At 38.8% G+C, this 25,027-nt stretch overlaps 1 protein-coding gene across 2 annotated transcripts in view; it reads right to left on the bottom strand.

Moving 5' to 3' along the window:
* Positions 1 to 25,027, bottom strand: part of LOC135793208 (protein bric-a-brac 1-like) — a 203,217-nt gene that overhangs the window by 117,743 nt on the left and 60,447 nt on the right. For both annotated transcript variants that reach the window (XM_065304067.1, XM_065304068.1), the window contains exon 5: positions 9,714 to 10,541. In XM_065304067.1, the coding sequence (XP_065160139.1) occupies positions 9,714 to 10,514 (801 nt within the window). In that variant the 5' untranslated portion in view covers positions 10,515 to 10,541. The remainder of the gene's footprint in view (positions 1 to 9,713; positions 10,542 to 25,027) is intronic.

Below are 25,027 nucleotides of genomic sequence, written 5' to 3'. Positions count from 1 at the left end.
TAAACTATCATTTTCGCGATAAGTAGAGTTGATGTGACAATATCACATTTACATGAATAATTAAAGATTTTCCCATTTACGCAAATTAAATATCAAGAATTTGTGAATATTCGCCTGAAATGACATCAAAATTACATAGAGTAGACACCATCAGCGAGAATATAGATATTAATACCCGACCTGTGTGCCCCTCAATATTAGATGAGCAAGAATGCATAATGCACCGTCCTGATGGCAATCCAGTCTGGAAATAGTTGTCGAATTATCATTTATGCAGAAAAGCCTTGTTTGGCGTGCTAACCCCACCGCCCGCCGCAATAAAACTTTTATAAAACCTTTTAGATTTACAACAAAACGCTCGTACTGGTACTCGCATCATAACAACCACCACCGTGCTACCGATGTAATATTCATATCGTATTAATATACGGTTTACTATATGTATTTCTATAACGTAGGTACCTATATATATAAAATATACACACGTTCCCTGCTATCTTGGCGCTCATGCATATTTAAGCGGCGGGGTTTGTGCGCTTCCTCTTTTTTATAACGTTATAATAAATGTGATGAATGTAAATCTATCCTATGCTCAGTGAGTGCGCACCTATGAAATGAAACGGTGTTAATGCGACTTTCACAGTAATTCACCAACGCAGGCGTACATTAATATTCGATAAATTTCATTTTAAATGCATTTACCATCAGTGATAGATATTGATATCCATGTATCGATAATAAATTCAGTTTATAAATATATTAAACACCAACATTTCTGATACTTTTCCCAGAAAAAAAATCTGATATCAATTTTGTGTATTTTACGAGTTATGACAACATATTCCAGTCGGTCGCTTATGGACGAGTCTAATTTGATATTTTATGCATAAATGTATTATTTATCATCAGATGATAATAGTAAATGTTAGAAATTGTTTTCCTAATGTATTATTCATTGCGGCTTCGAGTTCAAGACTTTACGAAGAAACTCAATAAAGCGCATTCGTTCATGTTTATCAATAAATGCATCGTATATCGAATGTATTTATATTTTATTATAAAAGTGTAAACGCGTCAATAATTCATAGCAAATTATATTCAACATGCGCGCACAAACAGGTTTAAAATAATGTCCAGTCATAATAAATCCCTAATAGCAATCATGGCGTAGATGGAACAGTCCTGTTACATATTTATATTTGAATTTATTTATTTATTATTGTAGCTATTGTTTTAAAATAACACAATTGACAAACCATTAATTACGTGATAAAATAAATCGGTTATTAAACTGAGTGCACAATTTTTTTGTGGCTGTGTAAAATGTGCCCGTTAACGTCGGAATGGACGTGGTACCATGCCGAAAAGCGGCGTTATAAGCGCCGCTATTATTTATAATCATTTTTTATTTATGTGCAGTCCGCGCGCCGACCGACAAGCATTATTATTGATACGTTACTCAGCGTAAAAATATTTAAATTTTATTTTACATTTAATACAAAATGTATACGAGCTAAACGGCCGCATGATGTTGCGCATCCGCTTGGAAAAATGCTTGTTTGTTATTGCAAAGCGATTGAATTAAATAAATAAATCAATTATGTTTTATTACGTGGCTTTTCATGCACAATCCGCGCGCGCTAGTTGAACGATCGTGTAAATATAACCGGTTTTATTTATAAAATATTTAGATAAAGTTGAAAATTTGAATGGAACATTTAAAAGAGAATTGAATGTGCGGTTTTTTTTTAATAATCATAAAAAAAATCCTGACTTGGGAGTATTACAGATGTATATGACTTAGGTTGACGCTGAAGATAAACTTCGTTGAACTCGTCAAGAGAGGTGCAGTCACCATCTCAATATTTGCTTAACGAATTCTTAACGCTTTCTTAAAACAGGTTGTAGTTATGTCGGTGCATTTGTAACGTAATCCACGGAACAAAATGTGAAACAAATTACTTGTCAAGTACAAATTTCGTCTGTGAATGGAGCTTTTTGCAGCTTTTTTAGTAGGGTATTAGAGATGTAGTGTTGTGCATGAGCAGTCGGAAGATGAAAGTGATATTGGCGGTTTAGCTCGGTTAAGCGCTGTTTAACGCGGTTGGTAAAGTGATAAAAGGCGGCTAAAAAGCGCGTAAAGCGCACTGGAAACCGGGCAAAAGTTGTAAAATCTGGCGGCGCACAACGCGAGCGCGTTCGAACGTTAAACTCCCGTTGCCGGTAGAACGAAGGTCCGCGAAGAACACAAAACAAGCTGTCGCGACGCTACACAACCTGGTTAATATAGCAAGAAGGATCCAGTATCCAGCATCCACCGCGTTTGTGTACGCGTCGCATAGCAACCGACAAATGTCGCGAGTTAAACGGAGCTGAAAGCATGATTCTAAGCTTTTGCCGCTCAGAGTGTGCTATCGGCACACGCGGCGTGGCATCACGGCCCATCATCATAGTTTTACGAGTGAATTTACGGGCTCGTCGGATGCGACGGGTTAAAGTTAAAGTTACGCACGCATCGTGCTCGCACCACGCTGATTTACGGCGTGTTGCGCGAGAGCCACGGCACGCGACGACCCGTCGACACCGACGGACGAGTTATCTATCGGAACAGATCTCGCTCGGTGCACAAAACGTGTGTTCTCCATAGTGAACATATTGTAGGGCTACTGGTACATTGCCGATAAAGCAAACACATTTGTTTTTTGTCCAAATTGTCGGCAGATACCAACTAGCGCCATCTCATGCCCGGCAGGTATTAAAATTCATTACGAAGAATTGCAAGGTATCGGGTCGTCCATATGACGTATGTAGGTTAACATGTCCGTCCGTTCGAATATTCGATGAGGCGTTATGCGGCGCAATGCAACATTCAAACATTCACGTCGTACTTACATCGGCAAGCAATACAATTAATGGAATATGCAAGAAACACTGTGCGGGGGATTACAGCGCGCCTCTAAAGTGTACAAGCTGCCACCATACACCGTATTTCGCTAATGCATAATATAATATGTAACCAGCGCCATGTTGGATGCTCGCTCAATGCGTCAGAATGGTGAGAGCTACCCAAATCGGCGCGCACAAGCCTAGCGCGAGCGACTTAAATCGCTAGTGCTGCATTAAATTGCGAAAACTTGTTACCAACAAATGAACGCAGTAATAATTTAATTTATATCGAGCATTCTAATGAGCTTTATGTTGGATTAGGCGAATTGTCTGGCTGGAAATGTCATTATTAACGTCTATATTCTACAACAAAGCGATAATATACAGACAAGCCAAACGCTGCTATTTACCAAGTCACATTATTCAAACTTGCACTCAAATATTAACATCGCCTGTAACAGAAATGTAGATATACGGCGAGAGTAAGAAGTACATGCATTACAAACAATCTTATTCACACATTTTCGAACTTTCACTTAAGCAAACTTCGACTTGTAAGTTGGCGTTTAATTTCGAACCAAGCACAAACTGAAAAGTACAAACTTAAATAAGTTGATCACACGTCTCTTGCGCAAATATATAGACGCACAATTTACCAACTCTAATGCGCACACCTATCAAATGCACAAGAATAGTTACGGTCCAATCGAAATTATCCAAATGCGCATTTGATGCCTAATCAAATATGCATTCATTGTTTTTATCATTTAAATTTGTTTACTTTCTGCCTGTATGTGTCACAAGGCAATATGATATACTTTGATAAAGTGAACTTACATTAAGTTGGTCATTTTTACGATTTCTACAGCCCAGGTTGATTTCATTTCAGAACCCACAAAAAAACAAACTAATTTATTCAAAGCATAGGCAAAAGCAGCGAGTAATGCGCAAAGTGAGCCGATGAAAAAACGTATTAGCCATCAAAATAATAGAGCTTTGTTTATGTAGACAATGTAATGTTGATTTCATGTAGTTTTTTTCTATTATAGTATAATTTACTAGTTCGATTATAATGTAGAAATCTAAACCGGGTACACAACTTGTTGTTTTCATGTTTCGTATACATAGAATTGAATTTTAATTTAACAAAAAAAAATGTTTCGCGATCTCGTGTCTAAAGGACAACTTTTAAATGTAATATTCAATAACTTTTGAATGTAATGTCTGGAGTTTTATTTACAGCGTTCTGCATTTCTATGTCATACATTTTTTCCTGCACTTGCGAATTACGGTGAGTGATATTTTATATGCGGCAACAACAAAAAAAGATGCGCTGCACGGTAGCAAAGAAATGCGAAAAATGAAAAGAAGCGAGGAGGCGCGAGAAGAACCGAGAAGCAAAACAAAGCACACATTAAAACGCGACGCACGCAGGGTAGTCGTCGCGCATTGTGGATATCTCCCAAGATTAAAAAAGCACAAAGCTTTGTTTACACGAAAAATACAAAAACTGTTCTGCACGCTTCATGCACGCGTGTATTATGCACATGCAAAGCTTCCAGAGTTATGCTGCAAATCAGCATTAAGCATTAAGCAATATGAAAGTATTAAGAAATTAATATTCAGATAAAAATAATTCTCCTGAATATTCAACAAAGCTGCAACAAAATTTAAATCAGCTCCGAAATTGACAGTTTAATAATGTTAAATTACTCAGTTACCTCCACTTGCCGATATTACTTCCCCATTCCGAAGTCAATTTGATGACTATTTCAAATTGAGGTATGAGTAGAATAAGAAAATTCCCCATAAAAGTAGTGGTATTAAATCACAAACGGAAAGTAAATCGAGTAATTTTCAGAATTTCAAACAAATTCACCCATAATATCATGGTAACATTTGAAACATGCAACGAAATCGTATTATGAATATAGTTAAACCAACAACCCTTCCAATTTTTCTACTTTCATAATTTACATTGTCGTAAAGTAAACCGAGCTAAAACGATCAAAGACTAATTGTTTCGTTTTTCAACAATTTACCAATACAATTCATATCTATTTCCGGCATTTTGAATATGCTTTTGTCGTTTTCAGAATATATTGAATTATTTTCTCACCAGTACCTACCACAAGAAAAAAAAACGAAATTAATTTCAGAATAAGAAACATTCTAGTATTAGTTATAAAGTTTTTTTTAAATCAGGTATCGGAATTAGCTTTTATTCTCGGTTGGAATGAATACTAAGCGAAAAAATGTGCTTTATCTTATAATACGTATAATGTGTGTCAGTAGCGCCACCGAACGTAAATTGATCACCACATGCAATCCTTTCATATTACTGCATATGGTGTAATATACTTGGATACGCCACTGACTTAAATAAAAATAATAGGTCCGAACACAGATGTGTGCGCGTCGGAATGATAATTCATAAATTTAGCTTTTATAGATTATAAATGAGCATGTGTGCGTGCGTAGATGAAGACGGAGAGCGAAAGGTTCAAAGTGGTTTTATTTAATTCCGTAGGGTACCCTCCACCCAACATCCAGGTATATTCATTCTTTTACAATATACCGACAAAAAAGACAAGAAACATTAAAGATCACAGCGAAGTGTGAAGTCGCACAATCAAAGATTCACACACGCGCAGACACCAGAACAGGTTTCCAATTGTTAATGACACTTTACGACATATACTAATTCTGCTCCATTACCGGGTTAAAAGTGTGAACATTCCTTGATCATTCAATATACAATCGATAAAAGTAAATACAATATCAGATGCAAAAAAAAAACAATTCGGGGTATTTTTATACCACAGTGTAATAGAAAAGGTGCGCAACGCACCTTTTGTCATCGCGCCCTTTGCCCGATCGACATAATAAACAAATAATAAACTACGATTGTGGCAAATTACCATCGAAGTCTCTATAATTACGTGCGCACAAGCGGAAATTCGTATTTCTTTTTTTCCTTCATCCTGAAACAGCCATCACTCGCCACTCGCATTTAAACCACATCGACGTTATATAATCGTAATGTACATTTTCATAAGTGAATTGGTCATATTACCAACTGTATCATGCGTATACCTTACGAAGTGGAACCCTTTTTCGGCGACGTCCAGTCGTAGATCGGGCCACAACATGCCGCGTCGCGCCGAAAACAATCATTATAATTTTTTTTCCTTTCAGGTGCGTAGGTACGATATATATTTGTAGTGAACGTGAAACGGTAATATAAGAGCACCTGGCATTGAACAGGCAAACATTACTCATATAGTGGTATTCCAGCAATATAGGTAGGTATCAGTTGATATATTCGTCAATACCATGTAGTAGGTATTATGTATTACAACTAATAACTGTTATCATTATTTTAGTTATGCGCGTATTAATATTTTATTACACAAGTGTTGTTTTTTTTTACCACGTTATGCTAAATAATGTTAGCATAACTTTTATTCATGAAAATTACGCGATGTTGCAATGTTTTCTTTGCAATGAAACAACTAATTCTGGGAAAATAAGGACGATTAATATTACACAGACAACGTCTCGATGCCTGCCTGTACGGCGTCAATTATAACTTTATTAATGTCGCCACACATTGCAATTGTGCACGCGCTCGTTGTTTATGCGCCCGGCGGACACTTGAGTAGTCGTCGAGCAAATTACAAAAATCCGAATCTGTACTAAACCGCATTAGAAAGCGATATAAATATGAAATGAATATCATTAATAACTGGCGCGAACAGCGCCAACCGAGTCGAACGCGAAACACGAGATTTTATTGCATTTTATTTTATTTTATTTTATTCGCCGCATTACGAAACGGATGCATAATTAATGGCGAGTACATGTCGGAGAGCGTGCGATAGCCAAGCGGCTAACGGCTGCTCTCGTTTGTCGTTAAATTACATTAAATTACATCGAACGCAATAAAATCACAAATTAATATGCAACTAAATCAAAACTAATAAACCAAATAGAAGCGGAGTCCGCATGCGATAAACATGAATATTTCAACAAATATCTCACTTTCGCAAACGCGCGTAAAAATATTTATAAATATTAATATGAATAATGTTAAAATAGTGTTAATGGGTCGATTTATATCGGATTTTATAAATATTTATATTCGCTGTGTCGCGAGGAATTTTAAACAGAGTGCTGGACGCGATTGTTATTTTTTCCTCTATGCTGCAAAACCGAACATGACAATCGAAATATTTAATTTTAATAGCTAATCCGGCGACAAATGCCGCTATTCTTCCATTCACATGTTATGCCACTGTTTAGTTTTGTTCACTTATTGTTATTCACTTATTCAGTCATTCTCACATTCTCGCTTTCAACATTTTATGGTCTAACATTTTCAAACTACATACCTATCTATCTACTTTCGTGTGTATGTGAAAATAATGATACTTTTTTATTATGTTGGGTCGCTATTTTTGTTTTGTTTGTCTATTATACAAACTATTACTTACTAGGCTTAGAAATATTTGTGTATGTAAACCAAAGTGACGCAACTATAAATATTAATAAATAATTAAAGTTTTTGGAGAAATTTGTGCGTGGTGCGGTCGAAATGACGCAGGAATGATGTATGCATGAGTGCGTGAGTGGCCTTCTCATATATGCAAACTTTCTGTGCGGAAGTTTTAAATTTTTCAAAAGTTTCCCCAGAATTTTTCAACATTTGAGCGAATTTTTGAGTTGCCATGAATGTTCCATGAGCGAGGAAAAAGCAGAAAAATGCTTTGGCCCATGTTTGATTGCCGATCGCGGCATTATCGCCGTGCATTATTGATGTATGCGGCCTGAACCGCAAAGCGTGCTGCGTTTGTTTCTCTTTTTTGTTGAAGGTTTCTATAAAATATAAATACGGATGGAATATTTAGATTTTTTTCGCTCAGCTCTCCCGCTTAGAACGGGGCTGAAAATTCTACGTGGTGGTTACGGCTGTCAGCCAGGAGTCCGAATGCGTTCGACGTGATACAATTGTTTGTGTGTGCGTTGTAAGTTGAAAATAATTTGCTTGCTCCGTCGCGTTCGGAAACAGCAAGTATAATAGCGCTTTATTCAAATATAGCCGTTCACTATTTATATTTTAAGCATAGTATAATAATAAAAGTAATAATTTGTATGTGCTCGGTGCGACGGCAATGGCTCTCTCTTGTACGGCAAAGTCGTTAACGAGATTAAATGTGTACATTGTCGAGAAAACCATTTGGAATGTAAATATTTTTCCAACGTGTTGCCCGCCCGCTCGCGTCCGCCCGGGCTCTCCGCCGGCGTTGTGTACTGTTGTGTTGTACGAACGCGTTTATCCCTTGCAGTCGTAAACTTGGTAATATTCGTGCCTTTATATGTGATATAGAGAAATGTATTTTACTCGGCGCGAGTCAGGAGTGAGCATGAGAGACTAGTTGCTGGAAATAAATGCAGCGGCAAAACGGGCGGACGCGCAGGACAAAGCGCCGACGAAAAAAACGCGACAAAAAGCGAGTGTAAATAAAATTAAGCTTTCTGTGTGAGAGTACAAACGAGCAAAAACAATATAACAAAATAAGTTTACTGTCGTGCAACTATATTTTCTTGGAACCCAGTACAGTTTTGTCTTGACTGCCCACAATATTATCTATCTGAAGAAGTCAAGTGTAAGGCAGACCTCAAAGTACAATAAATTAAAAACATTACACGTCACCTGCTAACATGGGTAAACCGCTAGAAATAATGTGATTTTTCATCCCTGCTCACCATATTTGCAACTCAAACTAGTAAAGAAACCCTGCTCCACGCTTGATCATGCTATAATTTTCCATATGCGGAAACTGTGCACCCTACTCGGTGGGGTTGCACTGGTTGGTCTCTAGAACGAGAGCGAACACTTGTGTCTATTGATTCATATGACCCGAAGTGATACGCGAGACGTGCCCCTCGTGCGCGCCGTGCTTTCCGACCCTGTGTCGCGTCGTCCCGACCACTCCAGATCTCCGGCGCTCGCACCCTGCGTGAACCCGCAGAGACGTGCCGTGTGCGGCGAACAAGTTGACGACATCTGGCAGCATCCGAGAGTGTGTGGCATCCAGACGCGCGCAACAGAACCGACCCGCGACCGCCGCCGACCTCGCGCCGTACCCGTCGTCTTCCGACGTCTTTCGTTCTCTATTCTTCTTTCCCCCGACGCAGCCACTTGGACCGCGCCGCATACACACACGGAAAGCCATCATCGAACCCCAGGTCTATTACTATTACTAGACGCGTGCACACCGCTTAGAATACAATGTTTTCCGTGTTCAACCCTTTCGTTCTAGGTCCTTCGTGATTCTCACTCGAACACGACCACCCCATTTTCAAAATTATCCTCTCCTACCAAATGTGTTATTTTAGTAGAGTTAAAAATTAACTTAAATTATTTTTCTATGAAAAAGCGTAATTAATTTGAAGACTGCAGTTTTAAGAAAAATATTGAAGCATATTTCGATAAATTACTTTTCGTATACACATCGCATATCTTAAAATACTTTGTTTACTTTACAGTTTTCGATGTATTTCAACTTGTTTTTATCTGTTTTTTTAGAATTCCAACCGCATATTTACTCTTTATCGCGCTCTCGGTACGTTTTCTCAGCGCAGTTTTGCTTTATTTTGTTTCACGTCGCCTCTTTGCATTCCTACTAAGACGTGGTCGGTTATTAATCGTGCACGTCTGCTTTATTCCGCATTTAAATTAAGAAACTACATTGTAGGAAGATTCAACGGGTAGCGCATGTGTTATTTGCTAGAATTAATCGTGCAAGGTCATAACAACTCACCCTTTCTTCCTCTCGAATCATCTCCGCGATGCCTGGTTTGATCTCGAGATCGTCGGTGGCGTGGGAAATCTGCGGTTGTGGTGGTAGCGCGGTCATGTTCAGTGGCAGTGGGTCGGCGCTCACTCCACCACCGGCTGAGGAGGCCGGCAGTGGCGTCGCCGGCGGAGCCGGACTCATCTCAACTGAAGCGGGTTGTTCGGGAATGCCAGTACTGGCGCTCTCGGCCGGACTACTGATACTAGAACGCTCGCCAGAAGGACGACGACGTTTCTTTGCCCTTTGACCATTCTCGCCCGCCTGCTGCCCATCGCGGCTTGCAGGCGCGTCGCGTGCTTCCCATTCCGGCCCACTCAACACTGTTGCCGGCGACTGTTTTACCGATGTTCTGGTGCTGGTGATCTCCGGCGAGGCACCGACCACGTCCTGCTCCCCATTGACGTCCGCTAGCCCGCGGATCTTCAATGATTCGGCAACTTTCAGCAGTGGGCCAATCTGTTCCTGCGACACGTTGATCTCGCCCTTATACATGAACTCCACGGCCGCTTTCAATTCGGGCCACTTGATGTCGCGCATAATCACGATCGGATGCTGACACGGATTGTCGAAGAAGAGCGTTTGAAAGTACGGACTGCACGCGGACAGGACCATTTTGTGCGCCTTCACCGAATGTCCATCGCAGGCGAGTGTCACGTCGACGAACGACTCGCTCTGCAGCAGCTGATCGAAGACGTTGGTGAGGTTGCTCTGGTAGTTGTTCCATCGAAGGCAGAATTGCTGCGGTGAATCCGAAACGTGCTGCATCTTCGGTTCGTCGGTTTTCAGGCGCACCTGAAAGTGTCCACAAGAAACCAGAAAACAGAGTTAATCACAGCGCCTCGCACTACAACGGCACACACATTTTGTCAACTTTTCGGCGTGTTAAGTGTTTGAACAAGTGTTGTTGAACTACACAGTTTATATCCAAATGTTTGGTAGTAGTAAGGTTGCACGCGATGCGGGCGAAGTAAACACAGTGGGCGATGTCGCGCGAGCACGTGTTGTACGCACACGAGACTCGGGATGCGCTAACGACTGATGCGGCGGGTGTGCACTCGAGGCGACGACCGACGATGCTCTAGCGTACGCGGCCAACGCGGTACTAACGCCAGCGTGTACCGACGAGTGTGCGGCGCACTCCAACTCGCGGAGGTGGGCACGCGTGCGTGCGGCAGACAGAGAGCACAGGGGGCCGGCCGGTTGTGCCCGCGCGCAGCCCGCGTCGCACCGCAGCGGCCGCGCGGAAGACCGCCTTTCATCCAACCCACACACCCACGAGAACCGCGTGGACGCCGAAACCGCGCCACCGCGCGCGCCGTCTCGCGTACTCGTCGATCACCGCCAGCTAATTATGCGAAATCTATCAACACCTGCACACCCCGCCGCTGCTGAATCTTTTCTTCGTGTTTTCGCTCTTTACACTTTTGCAAAAACTATTACAAAAATACACCCGGCTATTTCGCGGCATATTTATTTACTTTAAATTTATTAACATCACTGCCATTAATGCGTTCAAAGAAAATACATTATAAGAAGTCATTTCGGTGTGTAATTTCCGGAACCTATACTTTTATAAACAGAATGTGGTTGAACTTGGTCGCTTCAAAACGGATCAATCGCCTGCTCCGAAAATTAGCCTCTGTTTATTATTTTATTGTAATGTAATTACCGAGCGCATATGTTAATTAAACGTAAACTCAGCACCAGAATTTTTAGTTTCAAGAACTCGTTTGATGTCACCGCCAACACTCTTCATATTTTCTAATTAATTATCTTAAAACTTGAAAACTACTTCAAATGCGCCAAAAATTTATTCAGTGTATACAAATGCTGTTGTGCTAGCTACTAGAGTAACTAAATTCCATTCGGAAATTAACCCCCGTTAATAGCTGATGTTTGATGCGGTTTCCAGCAAATAGCCGTTGGCTAGTTGCTCTTCTACCTTCAAATACGGGCCTATCAAAACACAATTGGTTTTCAGTTTCCATAAAAAACAACACACACGAGCTCAAAAATAAATAGATATCGAAGAAAAGGTAATCTGTCGCTCAAGGAGTGAAAAATTAATGTTCAAATAATTATCTTTAAAAGATTGCTTATTACATACCTATTTACCTAAATTATTCTTCGCAAATTGCAAAATAAATTTTCCTCTTGAAAAATATTTTCTGTTAAAATTTCATTTCTCCAATATATTCAACTTAGATAAATTCCTAGTGTTCTTACCTTTACTATACCCGAATGTTAATACTCACTAAAAGTTGTGAAATACTTTTATGACTTTAAATAATGTTAACGCAACTCATAATTTGCCTCCCATAAAAGAAAATTATCATAAAGACTCACATATTTACATCTTTTATAATATGTATTTAAAATAATATTCAACTTTAAGATAAAATACTTACACAATGGCATCAAAATAATATGAGAATACGTGTTGAATGGAAATGTTTTATTTCGCCACAAGATTATATCTACATAAATTTCATATTTTATTAGCAATATAATAATAAACCGAGTTACATTTTCATATTTTTGTCGGCACAAAATATTTCGTTTAATCAAACATGGTTAGGCGTCAAAAGCGACAAAACTTTATTGAAGCATCACCCTAGACAAATAAGCTAAAGTAGATTGTTCATAATTTTATCTTAATTTCATACATGAACGTAAATGTTGATAGCTACGGCAACGAGAAGGTAAAGCCAGTGATAAAGTCGACTTTGTTTTCCATCTTGTCGCCACTTTATAAAGCATAGCGATTTCTTTTAACTATTACCTACCTATCTATAGCCGCATATAAAAGAAGTTTTTCTTCATTTAAGGCGATTTTCATGAATGTAATTGAAACGAAACAAAAGTTAATTATGTTTACATAATCCATTGAACGGTAACCCTTAATATTGTATGAATTATATTTTATAAGAGACAAGAACCCGTCCGTCCACTTATAAAGAAGCAGAAGACCAGTGATGATTGAATAATGGCAAGCGACGTGGAAAAACGACGTGGGCTTGCATTTTAATGCATCGTAATCAATTTGCGACAATATTTCAAGAAGTAATTGGAGATTATAAATGCATGCATTTAAAATTCAATGAATAACCATTGTAAATTCTAACCATTTTACCATTTTAAAATTCAGTAAGAGAGAGATTAGGAGTGGCGCCATCTGCGCGAAATAAATATAGTAAATTTGTTCATACAGCGACTTCCAGGTGCCTGAATGAGATTGACAATTTAATTGAATGTTACCTATGCGCTTTATAAACAACCAATTAGGTATAAAAATTGCATTACATTTCCGAATCGAACTTTATAAGCCAGAAAAACAGATAGGTACGGAAGAAAACAAAGATGAGATTTACTAAAACTAACAAGTAGACTTAAGTTGAATAAGTACCTACTGACGTAGAATGGAATATAACAACGATTGTAATTTCCTAATTTAATCCTTTAATTAAACTTTCCATAAAAACGTATTTTTGTGTGTGCCAATGGCGAACCACCGCGTTAATATTATTGACATATACTTAACGAAACAATAGCAACCAATATGTTTAAAATGTAACCAGCGTTCGCAATTCGAAACGCGAATGTCGAATGTATGTTTATTCGTACGAGTAATGCGTAGTAAATGAACAAAATGTATAAAAAACGAGCTGCCGGCCAATTTAAACATGCTGTGGTCCCACGCGTGGTGATATTGTCGTTTTCGCACGTTTTCATAACATGCACAATATTTTTAATAAATATTTTGCTCTACAATATTATTCAGCGCCAAATTGCAGCACTTGTTACTTGCGCGAACGTCCAACGTTCCGACCTTCAGTTATCAGACAGCCACATTATTGTTTGAAAATAAGTTAACTATGAATGTAAGTAATTGAAACCGATTGTTATGTTAAATTTAAGTAATATTCTTTAATTATTAATAGCGACAATGGGCATAACAATGTTGTAATACAATAGAAGTGTCATGGGCTTACAATTCTTGGCATACAAGAGTATCACAGACCTACTAGTCGTTGAATTAATTGCTGATTATCAAAATGTAACGTTAGTAATAACTATCCACGCATAGCTATAGAAATATTAATAGATATCGCATTACCAATGCGCTAACTTAATATATTTTTTAAGAACTTCATTTTCATATCAGGAATTAACAAAAATTTCGTCTTGGCATCTGAAAATAATCTTGAATTGTTTAAGACAGTCCAACAGTCAAAAATACCAAATGCAACTGCGTAACATCTTTATCAAAAATGACTTAAACCGATTTCACATTTTCTCCTGACATTAGAAAAGTCAAGTTGTCAATTTGATCAAAAATTGCAAAGACATGCAATTTTTAAAACATGTGTGATTGATGTACAAAAACGAATATTCCAACAACACTCATTGAAATTTCACTGCATCTACACAAAATTGGCGTATTCGGCCATATTTCCATTTTTGCGATGGAAGGCACATGAAAAAGCAATGACAGTTCGAAAAATGTGCGACGGCTCAATTGAATCGTTTTGGTCAAGTTGAGATGTGCGATGCGTAGGCGTGTCTTTTCGCGTCCACGAGCAACATGGCAAAATGCACCGGAGAACCCACACAGGAACAATGCGCATCCCGGGCATTCTCGTCAACGTTAGTTTTCGTTGGCGGCGGCTGTTTTCGCATCGCGGCGCAGTGCACGTTCGTGTGTTATTATGCTTGTAAAAATAATGGAATTTAATGAAGGTGACAGCGCTGCTTTTCACAATCGACGCGCGGAGTCGCTCGCGTTTTTAAAACAACAGTCAATTAGTAACTCCTCTCCAGGGTCGCGCACCGGACGCCCACCGGACTGACTGGACCGGCGCCGGAGCGTTGTTTTAACGTAAAAAGTAAATGCTTTTTTGCCGCCGCGCTACTTGCTTGCACGTTCACATGGCGCAGCGCGTATTAAATCATAGAGAATACCGGCCGCGGACATGGGAAAAAATCGAAAAAACAGCGCGAGGAAAAAGTTTAAATTGTGTAATGGACGAAAATAACTTAACTTAATGCGAAATGTTTCTAGAATACTAGAAAATCATTTCATTTAATTTGAACCGCAAGTTCACATGTGAAATTACTGCCTCAAAAGTGTTAAAATCAAGTTAAAATAAATGTCCCATTATTTACTTACAGAGAAACTTAAAACTTTAGACAAGTTTAAATTATACTTAACTCATTTATTTAATGCTTCATAGTTTGTTTCGAACGCATTTATTGTGCACGTCTCTGCTTCTGCGCTATCGCACATACTTGAAACTTGATAAAGTCCTGAAATCTAGTTAAATATTGTCAACACGCTGGGTATAAATTTGAGAATAAGAGGCGCAATTAAATTTATCGATTTGCCTTTCTTCTTCTATAACTCTTCGCCGCATACACTTCCATTGGCGTCGTTGGTGCACATGATTTATTAATCCAATTCTCGCAGGATCTAATTTGTCACTAATTAATAAATATTAATTTATCTATGTGGAAAATCGGGTCGGCGGCAATGGCGGCGAAAGCCTAACGCGCCTCATAATTAAAATATCATTTCGCCGCCGCTCCGACAGCGTTGCCGCCGCCATAGACCGTCGTCGAAGCGCAAAGAGTCAAATATTCACGAAATATTCACTCTCTCGAGTTTTCCTGCGTGCACAAGATTTTGCATAGAAGCAAATGACCCTGTATTATTAAAATTAAAATTAAAAGAAAAAATTCGCACTAGCGGCGCCACTTCTAATAATATTTCTAATATGTAACGAAAACATGATTACGACAATCGACGTGACTCATGCTATTGAATAATTAATAGTCACCAAAACAATTGCAAGTTGAAAATAATGAAATGACGAATAACAATGAGCATAACCTGTGAGCCTAAAAGAGCATAGGTTTGTCCGAAGTTCGTACAAAATGTAATAACTTCAAGTTCGGCGATATGCTAAAAAAGTAATTAATAGATTATCAGTTAATTAGATCTCCGGCGAGCGTCGCCCCACTGCCTCGCGTGGTGCGCCGGCCGGCCGATTGAGTTAAGAAACGAAATTAATAAAAATTTAATTAAACGAAAAACATTAGTAAATATGAGCCGCTGAAATGAATATTAATTAGGCAGAATATTATCAATCATATTCCTCATTTCGGAGCGGATAGTTATTGTGGCCAGCATGAAAAATTGATGCCGAGAACAGAATCTAATTTGATCTGAGACACTAACATATTGAAATATTTTACAATAAGCTTTTATATTAGGTGTAATTTTAGTGTTGAATCACCATAGTAGCTATTAATTTGATTAAAAAGTAGAAATCTGCTTCGACAAGCACCGCAGCTCGCACCTACGCACTATTATCATATGCAATAGCATTGCCTCACCCATACGCTCTGCTTCCCTGGACCGAAGTTGCGCGTAAGTGGAAGCAATGGCAGATATAACTAGAAATTACGCTGCTCTCACTCCTCCACCTAGACCAGAACGTAGCTAGTGTTCGAGCCGACACAAGTGCTAGGTAAATGTATATTTTATCGAGCAAAGCAATCTAGCGAATTCAATTAGTTCAAGATTAGTTAGTTGTGCGCTCCGCGAACGCCGGCTGGGCCGACGTTCGGGGGGTGCTAGAATTACAGATTAGGTGTGCGCGATGGATGTTCGGTTTGTTCGCCGCCCGCCCGATTACCCATGCTCCCGTTCGACGCCATGCAAGGTGCATTACGTCGTATTACGCTCACAATTAAGGAATTAACTCTTTTTTTCTGTAAAGAAAGAAAAAATGCAAAATGTGACTTTCGCATTGGGTTAGGTCGGGTCGTAGGAGAAGGAGTCGTGCCAGATGTCGACTGAGCCATTCGGGTGGACTTGGGTAGGTGGAGGCGGATGTGGAAACTGGCGAGCATGCATCAAACAAGTAAGCAAACGACGTAATTCGGAATTCAATTAGTCAACGTGCGACGTTTGCTTGCGACGACGATGGCGACGACGAACACCACATCAAGTAAACACAGTGCAAGCACACAACAATATTGTTGTTTATTTAATTTCCATGTGGAAGGCCAAAGGCTGTACTCCCCTGTTCAAGTGGCAGAATATTATAGAGAAATGTATGTTTTTTCTATGATAAAAACAGCAAAAATTGGCTAAGTTAAAATCTAATTGAAAAATAATTTTCAAAAACAACAGAGTTGAGATATAGGTAGGTAAATGTGTAGATGAAATTCTAGAATAAGTGATATACCTATATTTTAATACACCATCTGTAGTATAAAATATGTACCAATAACAATTTCTCTTTAAAATTTATTGACAAGGTGTTTATCGTTGTCTAATAAAATCATGGAAAAATTGGCAAATATTTTGCACATTTCATATTCATATTTCAATTTGCAGATAATTTACAGACCAAAACCACCAATAATTTAATGAATTAACATTGCGAATGAACACAACTTTTCATATTTTTCCAGCCTTCATTGTAATGTAAATCGAGATAAGTCGCCGTAAATTTTCCGTCCATTTTTCGGACACTTAATTATAATAATTTAAAACATTTCACGACCGGAACGCGCCTGCAAGCGAACCCAGCCGCAGAATACAGTAAAGAAATACGGGCTTTTGACACTTGCACAAACAGACTCTCGATCAAGTGCAAGAAAACCACAATGTGTTCATATGCCAAGATGGTCGTTGCGCACATTAGCATTTATGCGCTTTAACAGGTTTGCGCACCATTCACATTATAATAAAACGCATTGCAAACGAGCACAAGCGAAATGTTTAAGTAGCTCGTTTAATAATAATCGAATAAATTGCGTTTGTTAATGTTCAACAAGATGCACACAATCATAAAGTATTCAGTAAAAGAGAAATATACTGGTTAATTTAAAATTATTATTTGTAACGCTCTACTAGTTTATGGAAGGCGCGAAATTATTGCATAATTATTTCGTTGGAAATCTGTATTGTCATTTTGAGGGCTAATGAAAGGTCATAGAAGTAAAATCCATTACATGGTGAGTACATTACTGTGCAATGCATGTGCGCCGCGTGTGTAATGAGACTTCACAATTAATTTCCATAAATATCCGCGTGCCTTTCGGCCGAGTCGCGGTGGCGTCGACGTCGCTGACATTCCACCGGCCGGTCCTACAAGCGAGCCGCTTTCCGCTCATTTACATGGCAATCAAAATTATTAAGATGTTTAAAAACGGCCCGCGCCAGCTCGCGCTCGGCCACTTAAAATGGTAAACCGAGTAAACTTAACGCTGTGCGCAGTGCGCCAAGTGCCCGACACGGTATTTATTTTATATTAAAAACGAAAATGCTCGTCGAGAGTAAAAAAAAAACGCGCTGGAATAAAATGAAGCGAGAAAGTGAGCGCCGGCCGCGACGCAAAGAGGACGATTACGAACGGTTGGACGCGGGATTTTCGTTACGCTCGTTTTTATTCACTTGCCAGCTTCGTGGGGCTGTGTCGTCCGAAACATAATCGAATTAAACTCGCATTTAAAAACGTGCGCGCTGCGAATATTTTTTTCTCAGCCATAGAGCGCGTGGAATAAATGTAAATGCGGGCGTGTACGCCACCGCGTCGCTACGACCCTTAACAGCCTAACCTCACACGCCGATGACAACGTCAAATGTCGCCACCGTCGCACGGCCGACCCTCAACTTCGCTATATTTGAATTTTATCACGCAGTTGAAATTAAATTTGCGTAGTTCCCCTCCGATCGGACTGTCCGAACAGTTCGTCGCCAGAATCGTGTGCTCTCCATATATGTTTAACGTATTTTTACAGCCATCGGGGCTGATTTAATTAAAAATTATTTCGCGATATTCGAATGGTCCGCGGTCGTCAAAATTTTTGCGCGTTTTATGTGCGGCTGCCGCTGCGGACCGCTATTGTATACAAACGCAACGTAATTTAAATGCAATGTAATGTACAATTATCATTTTTGGCATTTACGAGCGAAGCCCGCTCGAAAATTACAAAAAGTTGCCGCCAGCGCTTCCGTCCGTACCCCGTGATCATTATAAGCGCGCCAACCGATGCTGAACGCTACGCGGATGCGTTCTCTTTATTACGCATTATTGATAACAGTTTTACCGATTTTCAATGCTGAATGCCAGCAAATAATAACAACAAACTGAAGTTCACGTTTGCAAAACATGGCTAAACATCATAAAATTGAAAAATCTAAACCATTTTATTTCACAATGTGAATAATATATAAGTAACCAGGATAAACACAAATTACTGTTTTGGGATTTTGCAATTAATACTTTGATAATAGCCGATGAACATAACAAAACTAACATTGCACAACAGAAAAAACTACAAGAATTAATTTAAAACACGTTTCTTAATCTGTAACAGTAATTTTCCATCATTTAAAAAGAAAATCTGATTCTAAAATGATTTTAAAATATTTGATTCCTGTGAGATATAAAACCAGAGTATGTACTTCCAAACGTTGAAAACGACACAGTCAAATAAGTAATTAACTTATAATACAGGAAACATTCGCCACCCTACGCCAGCGCTGTGCGGCAATAATCTGGGTTATAATTTGCATACATTGTAAACAGTTGGCAATTAAATAGATTTTCCACAATCGCATCGCATTCGTTCGACACTCGCACGCACACACCACCGGCGGTCGCAATGAGTGACTATCTCCCATCCACGCCGTTCGAATATCTACCGATTGTATTTTCATATTGGACATTTCGCGCTGGACGCATCGGCATAATGTTAAAGCACACCGCGCACGAAGCCATCACACAATCAACAAAGTTTTCATTTACTCTCGGGCCAGCCAGCCGGCGAACAGCCAAACGAAGTGCGGGCCAGACTCCGCGCACGCATCATCCACCGCACACTCGATTCCTACATTTCTATTCATATAAACTATAACTATTACGTACAGTGCAAAACATGCATAATGTTACGGCGCGTGTGTACACAGATACCGGTTAAATTGCGAGGTGCATTGCATATTGTGTTGCATATTATGCGATGAACACACGCGATACTCATCGAGATCGGGTTCGATTTCGCATGCGTTTAGGAATTGCTATAATATTTGAATGGCTTCATTTTAGGGCCAGCCGACCTATTCGGGGAGCGCGGACGCAAATTGACAATTTAATAATTGTACAATCAACCTTGCAAATGCACATTTTGTTGCAAATGCAATACAATGTACAGCAATCCACCGACATGCGACAACATTTCGGTACAACGAAAAGTTTAAATGTTTTCTTCATTGCCGACGTCTGCCTAAGTTTGCTCGTAAATAATTCAGCAAAACGACTCATGGGAGATCTTTAGCCCACTCTCGGGGAATAATAATAATAATGGCGCATATGATGATAAATCTAAAATAATAGGACGTTCAACATAAAACAGTTGCAGTAAGTTATTCTAAAAGAGACGTCGCCGTCGTGAAGTCGCGACTCGCGAGCCACCGGCTGCGCCAGGAGAAAACTTCTCGCCGGCTCTTTGTTGTCTGTTTGTCTGCGGCGTGGAGCACGAAAACAGTTTCGGCGGTTTTGCGGTCGCTCGAATGCTGCTACTCAAGTAGCGCACGCACATATCGGCCCGCCACGCGCTGCGCAATACAACTTATAAAATATTTTCAGTTCGAAAATTCCGCGGGCGAGAACAAGAGTCGGGCGCATGTTCTCGCGTATGAAAGCGTGTACCCATAAATATTTTAATTATAAATAAATACCAGAGACAGTGAGTGCGCGCACGCTCTCTTATATGAGCAAATGCGTTCGCCACGCGACTAAAAATAAAATGTGTGTAATTTTTTAAGTGCATTGCTCCCAGCTGTGCGCATACTGCATATTTTCATATGCAGCTTATTAGGTCTAAGTTAAGCCGAGTACCCTTGGATCGAAACGTCTTCATGTGGACAAGAACATAGCAAAAATAAACAAACACGAAATGAATGAAATTTCGATTTTAAATTTGTATACTTTTTAAATTCAAAAAAATATTACTTGATTTTTTAAAATTTCTTGCCTAAGCATGCAAAGAGAAAATAAAGTCGTGCGACGTTTCAATGTCGTGCCGTCACACAATTCTAAATCTTTTCGGAAGTAAATTCCTTGGCGTTCTGGGTCAGTGCTGCCTGATACCGTGATACCGGAGTATCATGATGGCGAAACACTTCACCCGCCGCCCTGCACTCACGGGCGCAGCACTAATGCATTAACAAATTGCAAGGAGTAAGTCTAGGCGATGCGCATAAATAGTTAAGTCGTCGAATCAAACTCGGCGTTAAGACAAGGTGCGCGCGCGCAGCAAGTCAGGAGCCAATCCTTGGCGCTACCATTCTGGCAAATCATAAATATTTCCCTGTGCATTGTAAATAACCCCTAAACGCGCAGACTACAAACTTATGCATTATTTGACTTCATTTATGCAATATTAAGCGCGGCGCGCGCAATTTGAATAGGAACTCAGCCGCACTCCGCGCCGCCTCAGCCTCTCTTCGCGCTATGCCAATCCGTTTGGTAAATAATTGAATTGTTCGAGGAGGAATGCTCTTGCAGCCTGCCGTCGCAGACGCCAATTCGCGGGCTTTACTTGCGTTCACGTTCTTCGCCGCCGCCGCCAACGATTTCAGCTACAAAGTCGACGAAAACCGATCTTAATATTAACGAGCGTTTTTAAACCGGAAAACTACACTACACTTTGGATGCTATTTGAATCAATCCGATTCTTGGAATCTTATCTTTTTTGAATTGGATATATCACATCTTTAAATAGCGCTTGATCCATCTGCAATACCAAGAAGTTAAATAAGTGAAAATAATTTGTTTTATTTTATTAACAATAATTTTCGACATCAAAATATTAGTCAGTTTTGTTTGATAATTGCCAGTGCGCAGCAGCAATGAATATATAAAAATGCATATCATATGAAAATAATCGCCTGAGCTTAAAATAAGATTTGTTGAGATTTTATGGTCATAAATGCGCGAGGTCCTTGATGCAAAGTGCAATAACCCCGCTATCAAAATAAATTCGATTCGTTTTTTGCTCATATTAATCTTGGCATTTTCGTCCGCGCACAGAGAGACGCATAAATAAATATAAATCTCAAATGTTGCATACCGAATGCACGTCATCATCACGTACAAGAAGATGCAAGCGAACGTGTTGTGATAATAGAGCGAAACTGTACAAGCTCAAAAAGAAAACAGCAATTTATTTAATTTGATGTTTTGTAACGCGCTCGCATGGTTTGTTTTGCTTTAAATGCTATTTGCGGAATAATAATATACCTACATATGTATATTAAAAGATTAAAATGTTTCTAAATACGGTGGGAGCATACGGTAGAATCACTTGTTTATATAAACCAGTCTGTTTAAGTCAGATATAGTTTTTAAATTTTCTACTACAAACTAAACCAATTTTTTTAACGTGTTGCGTACAATATATAATTTTTCACATCGACTATTATTAAATTTAAAAAATGATAACAAATTATTACGTTAATAAGATGAAAACTATTATATATTTAAAAAAAATCTGTTTCCTGTCTTCACGTGCAGTAATATTTTTTATTTTTCGAAATAATCTATCACATTTTTCTGACGCCCAATTTGGAAAAATAAATGTTCCCGCCATGCTGGCGCCCTTTTTATGCTGCAGTTGCATCTGATTGATAAAAAATATCATAAAAATTAAAACTAAAGTTAAAGCGCGAAATAGTGCTAAAACTTTATGTTCCGCAATGTTTTAAATAATTTTTAATCGCGTTTGACAACATGACAAAACGTGTGAATACGTGATTAAATTACCCGCTTCGCCGAGGCGCTTTTTGTTGTCGCCGCGATATAAAAATGATGTTTATTCTGGCGCCGCGCGGTGGAAACTAACTTTAAAAACTTTTTAAAGCGCCCGTCGCCGGTTGTCCGCACTATTCGCGCCGCGCTGCATAGTAATAATAATTATTTCGACTATATGCATGCATGTGTCGCTCAAGAGACGCAAAAAAATAAAATAATAAAACAATATAAAAAAGACCTAAGCGGAGGCATACCAAGTGGGGTGGTAATTTAATTTTGTTTGTTTCTGACTGTACACCACTACGCACACTTTGCTCCCAGCATACACCCAGTGGCAACAACTGTTATTTTTACAACCCCTATCGCACACAAAAAGAGTTGTGTGATACGCGCGAATATATTCTATAATTTTTATATTCATCGTCATCATGTGTGTGTGTGTTGGCGAGGATTGTATTTTAATTTTTCTTTTTTTGACATGCTGGGTGCCCCCGCTGCATTTGCATGCGTATGTGTTTATTATATTTGGCGCCCCCTCTTCGCCAAACGCAACCCTACACAATGGTGCGCCGTGTTCCCGCTGTGGAATATCGTCATCATCAGAGATGGGTTTTCGAATCGCAAGTCTTGAAATTTATCGTCCGCAACATTTATACATATTTTTCACTGTATGCAGAACGTACACAACTTTGTCCATAACTGTTTCACAAGTGTGGGTGCAAAGAAATGTTTTTAATTAATGAATCGTTTTTAATTAAAAAGCTTTTTACGATTTTTTTCATTCCGCGTCGACGTGTGAATATGTGTTTGTTGCGCTCTTGTTTTGGTAGTATGTAGTACCTTTGTATTATACAAATGCAAATATCAAATAATATAGATACGGACTGTGCGATGTATGGAAAATGTGTGGGGTGTGGATGTGTGTTTTTTCGGATATTTAAAATTCGCAGCTTTTTAAATTATTGTATGTTGGGCTCTGTGTGAATTCTCGTTCATTAGATATAATTGTGCGTGTTGAAAATGCTGTTAAAATGCTAATGCCCGAAAACCCAACAGGCACCCGCGTGTATTTATTTAATTGCCGACAACATATTTTTAATTAAAATGTTTAAAAAAGCAAAGGTTAATTAGCGTAAATCAACTGTATCCAAAAATCAGTAAACGTTAAAAGTTATATTCACCAATATTCACGGAAATATACCTACATTTTGTAGTTAGTAATGTAAATAATACAATCATAGTTAACATATTTTAAATTAGAATTAAGCTAGGTATAATTATATAGCCTATAATTTAATTAAAAAATCAAATTTAAATTATTCTTTACATTTTTGAATTTCTAGAAAAGCAAATCGTAAAATATGTCGTATGAAATAATCGAAGGTTTTCATACTTTTAATAAAAAGTTTAATATAACTTTAATTACCCAGACTTTGATATAAATTTATTGCGCGATTTAATAATTACATTGAATTTTCCAGGTATATTGAATCTTTATGTGCAAGTTTTTATGACGTAAAGCGTAACATTTTATAGTTTTTAATTAATATTCAGCTATGATTAAAAATCGCAGAAATAACAAAATAACTAAAAGATTGGCATTAAATTGTGGCTAATAAAGCAAATATGTAATTGCTTATGAAATAATGATTGAAGAAAAAATGTAATTTTTGCGGCGGCAAAATTCTGCGTACCTAATATGAATGCGTGAATATGAATTTGTCATCATAATACACGAAGCATTTGATATTAGGTACAATAGTACGTAGCTACTTATCAAATATCGCTCATTATTGCTCAGTCAGATGTGAAATGAAGAAATAAATCAAAACACGTTGAGCTAAATAAGCGATATTCAAAGAATAAACTGAAGCAATTTCAACTGCACACACGCATTCGGCATAAGTAAGAAAGGCATAAGTTGTTTGTTTGATTTGCGAGAAGCGTACGGCTGCGGGGCGGCCATAGGCCTCGTGGGTGGTCATTTTCTGTAATTATAATAGCAAGTATCGCACTCGCGCGCCGCGCGAACCCAACGCTAACGAGAAACACGGCGCGATTCGATTATTAAACGCGCGTTTTATAAGCTCATGCGTTTCGGACACACTGCCGCCGCGAGAAGACGAGAAAACAACGACTGGAAAATCGGCTGCCCCTTAATAGCGCGCAACACAACTCGCGTTTCTGGCGTGCACGTTTCGTAAACTTATAAAATAATTTCGCAGAACGCGTACTTGTATTGGATATAATATGAGAGCAGCGAACAAGAAGAATTAATACCTTCGCGCGTTTGTTGGCACTGCTCCAATTGCACGGAAATCCAACACAATCGCATTACTAATGCGGAAAGATTTTTTTTGGCTCTTGTTGAAATCGAATAAAATATAAACGAATAAGTCGTACATAAAATGTTTCGGAATTGGGCATAAGACTGTAAACATTACTGATTGC

The sequence above is a fragment of the Atheta coriaria genome, unplaced genomic scaffold (assembly GCF_025399875.1).
Source record: "Atheta coriaria isolate IRGN ID8LTWV9N9 unplaced genomic scaffold, Caltech_Dcor_3.1 hic_scaffold_6_pilon, whole genome shotgun sequence".
Taxonomy (NCBI): Eukaryota; Metazoa; Arthropoda; class Insecta; order Coleoptera; family Staphylinidae; genus Dalotia; species Dalotia coriaria.
This window is presented reverse-complemented; position numbering and strand designations above follow the sequence as displayed.